A 7661-nucleotide genomic window follows, 5' to 3' on the forward strand; every position below is an offset into this window, starting at 1 on the left:
CCCTCCCCACAACGGACACCCTGTGAGGTAAAAGAAGAAGAGATTGGATTTATACCCTGCCCTTCACTACCCAAAGGAGTCTCAGAGCGGCTTACAATCTCCTTTCCCTTCCCCTCCCCACAACGGACACCCTGTGAAATAAAAGAAGAAGAGATTGGATCTATACCCCGCCTTTCACTACCCAAAGGAGTCTCAGAGCAGCTTACAATCTCCTTTCCCTCCCCCTCCCCCCAACAGACACCCTGTGAGGTAGGTGGGGCCGAGAGAGCTCTTTCGAGGACTGCTCTTGGCAGAACAGCTCTGAGAGAACTTGCAATTGACCCAAGGTCACACCAGCAGCTGCATGTGGAGGCGTGGGGGACCAAATCCAGTTCTCCCAGATTAGAGTCCGCGCCCTTACCCACTACACCAAACTGGCTCAGAAGGCTGGGGATCAGGGTTGCCAGGTCCATTGGAGACGCTGGGTGGGGGGGACGGGGGGACATTCTGAGAGCCGGAAGCGTCACCCCCGATGTGCTGACATCACCAGAAGTGACACTGCATGCCGTGCCTACATCACCCGGAAGTGACGTGGGCACGTCGGGGGTGACGCTCTGGTTTTTGGACAAAACTCTATAGTAAAATTGCCCTCAAACCATAGAGTTTCGCCCAAAAAACTGGGTGACATAGGCACAGCACACAATGTTGCTGGGGGGGGGGGTTTCCTCCCACTGGCCAATTGGCCGACCGGCAGTACATGTGAGCCCGCAAAACCGGGCGATCCCCTGCCCCCAACTGGGGAATGGCAACCCAATTGGGATAGATCCAAAGGAGTTAGCCACGTTAGTCTGTTGCTGCAAAATAGTAAAAAGTCCAGCATGCATCTGACGAAGAGAGCGGTGTTTCTCAAAAGCTTATGCTATGATAACGTTTGTTAGTCTTAAACAGGGGTCATTTCCTGTGGGAGCGCACAGGAGCGGAGCTCCGGCAGTAAGGAGCCCAGGGGGCGGGCACATGCAACAAGCCCCACCCCCTGCTCCCAGCAGCCCTCAATCGGGCCACGAGGAGCAAGAGGCAGCCTGGTAAGTTGCAGAGACCCCCCCCCTGGCCCACCTTTAGATACAAGCTCTCCCTCCACTGTGAGGACAGATCTGCACATTCCCCCCCCCCCAAACACTACAGTCCAGTGGAGCCTGAGTGGTGGGTGTTGCCTTCTGACACACTTCCGGTGATGTCAGGGGGTGTGGCATATCCAAATAAGTTATGCAAATAAGTTATGCTAATGAGCTCCTGCACCTCTTTTTCTATGAAATGACCCCTGGTCTTAAAGGGCTTTTAACACTATTGGGGGCATCTGTGTTAGAGGCACAAGAAATGGTATGGTAAAAAAAAGTTAGAGTTGAGTCCAAGAGCATCTTAGAGCTTTGGAGAGTCAGAGCTCCTTTAGTCAGACACAGTAAAGTAGGAATGTAGATCTGAGTCTTTTTATCCCAGTCTGGAGGTGGGAAGGGTGTTGGAAAGAATGCTTGCATAGGATGCCAAGGTACGAGGCATGTTGCAATCAGCTTGATCGGGGCAGAGGGGAAATGCCCGGGGGCAGAAAACTCGGATCTGCAGTGAGATAAAAATCCTTTACAACAGGCATTCTTTAGAAGAAGAAGAAGAGACTGGATTCATACCCCCCTCCTTCACTACCCAAAGGAGTCTCAGAGTGGCTTACAGTCGCCTGTCCCTTCCCCTCTACCTGTGAGGTCAGTGGGGCTGAGAGAGCTCTCTCGAGGACTGCCCTTGGGAGAGCAGCTCTGAAAGAACTTGTGAATGACCCAAGGTCACACCAGCAGCTGTATTATTATTATTATTATTATTATTATTATTATTATTATTATTATTATTATTATTATTATTATTATTATTAATTTGATTTTTATCCCGCCCTCCCGCCGAAGCGGCTCAGGGCGGTTTACAACAATAAAAACAATAAAGCCATGCCTCTAAAACAATATACAATACATTAAAATCACAATTTACCCACATTATAACATACACATTATGTTATGCATGTGGAGGAGTGGGGAAAATCAAACCTGGTTCTCCTAGACTGGAACCCACCCTCTGACTGCTCTACTGCAGGCCAACCCGGTTAGCCTCTGGCTTAAAAACCCCCCAGTAAAAGTGGAAACCTAATTTCCAGAAGCCGCATCCCTCCCCTGATCCCCTTTGTTCAAGGTGGACAAAAACATTCTGGCTTCTCCTTGGGCTCAGGATGGGGACGCAACACAGCCAAAGGGACAGCCGGGAAAGGGGGCATGGCCCCCTGAAGTGGCCGAGCAAGGCATGCAGATGGCTTTTCACTTATTCACTTCGGCCTCCCTCTTCCCCTAAGGAGCTCAGGGCAGCACGGGAGGATGTCCTTCCCTCCAGTTTTATCCTCCCAACAACCCTGTGAGGTAGGTCAGGTTGAAGGTCACCTGGTGAACTTTGTGACGGGGGGGGGGCGAATTTGAAGCCGGGTCGCCCCAGCGCTAGTCTGATTCTCTGACCACTACGGCAGGCTGGCTCTCGGGTGAGAGACGGCTGGGGTGAATGCAGTGGCAAACTAGCGCTGTTTGGACAAGGAGGCACAGTTTCATTGAAGTGAGCAGGGGCAGATTAACCATTAAGCAGACTGATCACGTCCCTAGGGCCCCAGGGCCAAAGGGGGCACCACAAAGTTGGGAAAAGGGTGAAAAGCTTCGTTTGTACAGTATATTGTGTTATCCTATGAATAAATTTTTGTATTGCTGCAACCTGCACTGTATATCTGGTCAGACAGGTCAACAACTAAAATGGACTAGGTCAGTGTGGAAAGGGGGGGGGGCACCAAGATGGGTCAGTGCCCTGAAGTGGCTGAGCAGGGCATGCAGATGGCTTTTCATGCAGTGAGCCTTCATCCGCCCCGGTGAACGGAGATTCTGCCTCTGAGCAGGTACCCTTTCGGAATGGCCTTACGTTTGCTGCACCGAGGCTGCACGGCGTTACAATAAGACACGGCAACTTTCTGGGTTAGCAGTAAAAAGAAAAAAGAAGTGCCCTGTGACTTCTGACTTATGGTGACCCTATGAATCAATGACCTCCAAAATGAAGTCTCTTTAACAGCCTTGGCCACGCTGACCAAACCCAGCCCCCAAGTGGACCCACCTTGAGAGAGGTAAGCAAGCTGCCCTTCCAGAGAAGCAGAGCGGAAGATTTATGAAGTCCCAGATCTCTCAAAATTGCCTTTCACACTAAAAATCCCCTTCCATGGCATTTTGTGCTTTTAAAGCAGGTTTTCCCACCCCTCGTGAGTTGACACCAAAGTTAAATCCAGGGGTTACGTAACTTTGAAAGGCAGCTGAGCGGAGGGGGGTTTGGAAACCTGTTTATTGCATCACTGAAGTCTACCAGATTTCACGAGCTGCCGCTGTGGACACAAAACAGAGAAGGTAGACCTTTACTGTTCCCTCAAAAATATTCTCTCTTTGGAAGCAACATTAGAAGAGAAAGAAAGAAGAGATTGGATTTATACCCCGCCCTTCACTACCCAAGGGAGTCTCAAGAGAGGCTTACAATCTCCTTTCCCTTCCCCTCCCTACAACAGGCACCCTGTGAGGTAGGCGGGCCTGAGAGAGCTCTTTTTCAAGAACAGCTCTTATCAGAACCATGGCTTGCCCAAGGTCATCCAGCAGCTGCAAGTGGAGGAGTGGGGAATTAAACCGGCTCTCCCAGATTAGAGTCTGCGCACTTAACCACTACACCAAACTGGCTCTCTAGAGACCGAACGGGAGTCCCAAAGCAAATGCAGAGCCTCAGGTCTCACATAACGGACTCAAAGTCGCCCTCTCACCTTCCATAGTTATGGGGGCGGCTCTCATTTCGGTGCCTCTCCTATGAAAGAGCTGTGATTCCCTGGTCTGTCACCTCACCTCTGCCACGAAAGCCACCAACCTTGTGGAAACCTACTGTTTAAACTCAGCCCCCTCTCCAATCTAACACGGACCCAGCTCGCAAGACCGTCTTCAGGACTGCAGAAACAACACCTACAAAGCACCTCATTCGAACTCTCACATCCACCATATAGAAGTTAATTATTACTCCTCGTTGGCTGCAAGCACAGATTAGGATCTTTCCACCGCTTCCCCAAGATCACAGCTTTGTATAATGCATTCAATAAACCGGTCACTTCCGACCCCTCCGCTGGTAATCTCAACAAGATCTCCTTTTTATTACTTTGTTTTGTTTTTGTTTTAAAGCCAGGCTCTTGCGACCTGAACAGCGAAGCCTATTCAGCAGTTCAGCAGTCCTCCATAAGTACATGCAGGACGGGGCTGGAGCATCACCCGTTGAGTGCCTGCCTGTCGCAGCCAGGAAGCCAAGGGGAGAAACCGAGTCAAACCATTTCTGCATGGAAGGCTCTGTTACTCCTCTGTAAGGAGAAGAGCAAGCGGACGCTCGCCTGCCTTGCGAAGCAGAGTCTTGCGGCATCTGAAAGGCTAGCAGATTTATCGGCGGAGGACTGTTGGTGGAGTCGAGCCCGCTTCTTTGGATGCATGCAGTTCCGCAGGGCCTGTAAGACGGAGCTCTTCCACCAGGCGTATGGGTAGGAGCCGCCACTAACATCATCACTAACATCATCGCTATTCCATCTCTACCTGGCCCTGGATGAGGTGAACATCAGTCCCTGGAGCAGATGAGGCTGAGCAGTTATAAAAATGCCATCTGATATTATGTTGAACATCTAGAGCACTCTAGTCTTTGATTGTTATGAATGCTTTTGTATTATGGGATTTATAAATGTTTTTAAAGTTGTTTTATATTGGCGTTTGCCACTTGTAAGCCGCCCTGAGCCCGCATTGCGGGGAGGGCGGGGTATAAATTGAATTAAATAAATAGAGGGCGGGGTATAAATTGAATTAAATAAATAAATAAATAAATGAAGTTGACAGATATAAATACACACCCACACTTGGACTAATGCGCTCAGGGCGAAGGGCTGGGGGGGGAGGCAAACAGTGGTGAGGCGCAAAGGCAAGACCCTCCTTCACTCCGCACCCTCGGGAGTGTCCAGAAAGCATGTCACTCTTCTGAAAGCCTTTTTACCCCCCTCCCTCTGTCCTGTTTCAGCCAGTGACCTAATACTCCAGCTCTGCACAACTGCCCCCACCCACCATGACATACTTTATGGACGGTCCCTGGAGAGCAAAACAAGGGTTAAATCCCGGTAAAGCCTTGTCCAACTCCTGCCCTTCTTTCTCCCTTGGTACCCTTGTATACCTCAAAACCCCTTCCTCATAACTGACATTGTGCCGTTTCCCCCTTTCTCCCTTCAAATCACTTCTCAAAGCCCCCCCGTTTCCACGAAGACCCTCAGTCCCTCCCTACCCCCAAATGGGCAGAAGCCCAAGCCCATCTCCCTTACCTTGGGTCCGTGCCTCCCCCCAGACACACCTCCCTTTCCATTGACCGTAAAAAATCTCCAGGGCAGAGACTCAGTTTATCCAGCTCGATCTTTGTTGCGATCCACTGTCGGTGCAGCAGCTGGACTGAGACCCGAGCGGCCTGGGTTCAAATTCCCACTCGGACACAGAAACTCGCCCGGTGACCATGGGCCAGACATACATTCTCCACGTAGCCCGCCTCACAGGGCTGTTGTGTGGGTGAAGTGGAAGGTGGCGGAGACAAGCCCACCACCAGTGTTCCCTCTAAGCTGAGTTAGTGTGAGCTAGCTCACAGTTTTTTAACCTCCAGCTCACACATTTCTGTCTCAGCTCAGGAAGGATGGCTCCAGAGCAAACTAAGTTATGCAGCAGCCAAATCACTCGCTCACAGCTTTAACGCCAGTAGCTCACAAAGCAGAATTTTTGCTCACAAGACTTCACTGCTTAGAGGGGACATTGCCCACCGCCCCAAGCTCTTTGGAGTTGGGCAGGATAAAAATATATTGGATATGTTAAGTCCGCAGCCTGCCGCATACGGCAAAAATCGCCGTCGTTTATAGGGTCACCAGCCGGATAAGAAGGAAGCGCAGTCATTTCGGGCGCTGCAATTAGGCGCAGAAGTCAGCAGGTGACATTTTTAGGGCACGGAGGGACTCAATCTCTCAGGCTCAAAGTGCTGCGGGCCAGAGAGCGATTAAAGCCACCGGGCCAGCTTGGAAAGACAACCAGGCCGACCAGTCCAGCAAATATAAATAGCCAACCCGAGACTCGGCACGCACCTTGTTGATCTCCTCCAGCCTCCCTTGCTGCTTGGCTTTCAGTAATCCGAAGGCTTTCCCCCCTGCGTAGAGAGGGGGAAAGGAAGAGGGGGGGCGGGGGGGGGGGGAGAACCCGAAAAGAGGATTAGGCTTCGGTGTGCCAAAAGGCGCAAAGTGGCACCCCCGCGCGTTCCCACGGTGCGCCAAGGCGCAAAGTGGCACCCGGCGCGTTCCCACGCCCGGAGGAGACCGACCGACCCACCTTGGTAGGAGTTGTTGAGCATCAGGGACATGTTCGGGACCCTGGCGGGGCGGCCGGAGGGCTTGCAAGCGCCTTCTCCTCCCCGGGCTGGCGGCGGTCCTTCCCCCTGCCCGCGGGAGAGGCGGGGGGGGCAACAGGCGCTGCTGGAGGACTCAGGCGCCCAGCCCAGCCCCGGCGGCGCTCGTGAATGGAGCCATTCATGCAGTGGGACTCGCCGGCGACCGACTGCCTCGCGCGTCCCTCTGCTGGAGGAGAGGAGGCGGCCTCGACCCGCTCCAGGGCCTGCACTGACCCCTTCCCCGCGCGGCTCCGGGGACCTCGAGGGGGCGGGCCTGGAGCAGCATTTAAAGGGCAGCTCCAAAGCAACCGGTGACGCTTTGGTGTGGGGATTGTGAGCATGAGTGCCTGCCAAGGGAGCCGCCGTTAAAGGCGTAGGACGCAGGGCTCGGTTCAGTGCCGGATTTACGCATCAGCTAAATAAGCTACAGTTTAGGGCCTCGCAATCTTCTGGGGCCTCAAATAAAAACACAATATAAAACATGATTTCAAATATTAAAAAGGCGTCTATATTTTAAATTTTTCTGAGACCAGCTGATGTAATTTAAAACAGTAGGGGGCCTCTGGGTTTTGTATAGCTTAGGGCCTCAGCAAGTCTAAATCCGGCCCTGGCTTGGTTGCAAAGCGGGCGACTCTAGGAGGCTTGCCAACAATGGATTATGGGATTCCTGGAGATTTGGGGATGAGGCCTGGGGAAGGCAGGGGAAGGGGAGGGGGTGCAGGGGGGATAGGATGCCATGGAGCCCACCAATCTTCCCTCTCAGCTGTGGAGTCTTGGGTGCAAAACTTCTACTTTGTGAGCTCCTGGCATTAAAGCTGTGAGCGAGTGATTTGGCTACTGCATAAACTAGTTTTCTCCAGAGCCATCCTTTGTGAGCTAAGACAAAAATGTGTGAGCCAGAGGCTAAAAAACTGTGAGCTAGCTCACCCTAACTCAGCTTAGAGGGCACACTGGAGCCCACCCTCGGGAGATACCATTTTCTCCAGGGGGACATGATCAGTGTTCCCTCTAAGTTGAGTTCGTGTGAGCTGGCTCACAGGTTTTTTTAGCCTCTGGCGCACACATTGTCGTCTCAGCTCAGGAAGGAGGGCCCCAGAGCAGACTAGTTTGTGCCGCCGCCAGATCGCGCGCTCACAATTTCAATGCCCGTA

General features: G+C 52.2%; 1 protein-coding gene across 1 annotated transcript in view; it reads right to left on the reverse strand.

Moving 5' to 3' along the window:
- AIF1L (allograft inflammatory factor 1-like) overlaps positions 1-6752 on the reverse strand; it is a 44043-nt gene extending 37291 nt beyond the window's left edge. Inside the window, exons 1-2 of the mRNA XM_015424262.1 lie at positions 6453-6752; positions 6212-6273 (exon numbers count right to left, since the gene is read on the reverse strand). Of these exons, the coding sequence (XP_015279748.1) occupies positions 6212-6273; positions 6453-6483 (93 nt within the window). The 5' untranslated portion in view covers positions 6484-6752. The remainder of the gene's footprint in view (positions 1-6211; positions 6274-6452) is intronic.
- Positions 6753-7661: the final 909 nt, after the last annotated feature.

This window comes from Gekko japonicus, unplaced genomic scaffold (genome assembly GCF_001447785.1).
Source record: "Gekko japonicus isolate JY-2015 unplaced genomic scaffold, Gekko_japonicus_V1.1 scaffold2121, whole genome shotgun sequence".
Classification (NCBI taxonomy): domain Eukaryota; kingdom Metazoa; phylum Chordata; class Lepidosauria; order Squamata; family Gekkonidae; genus Gekko; species Gekko japonicus.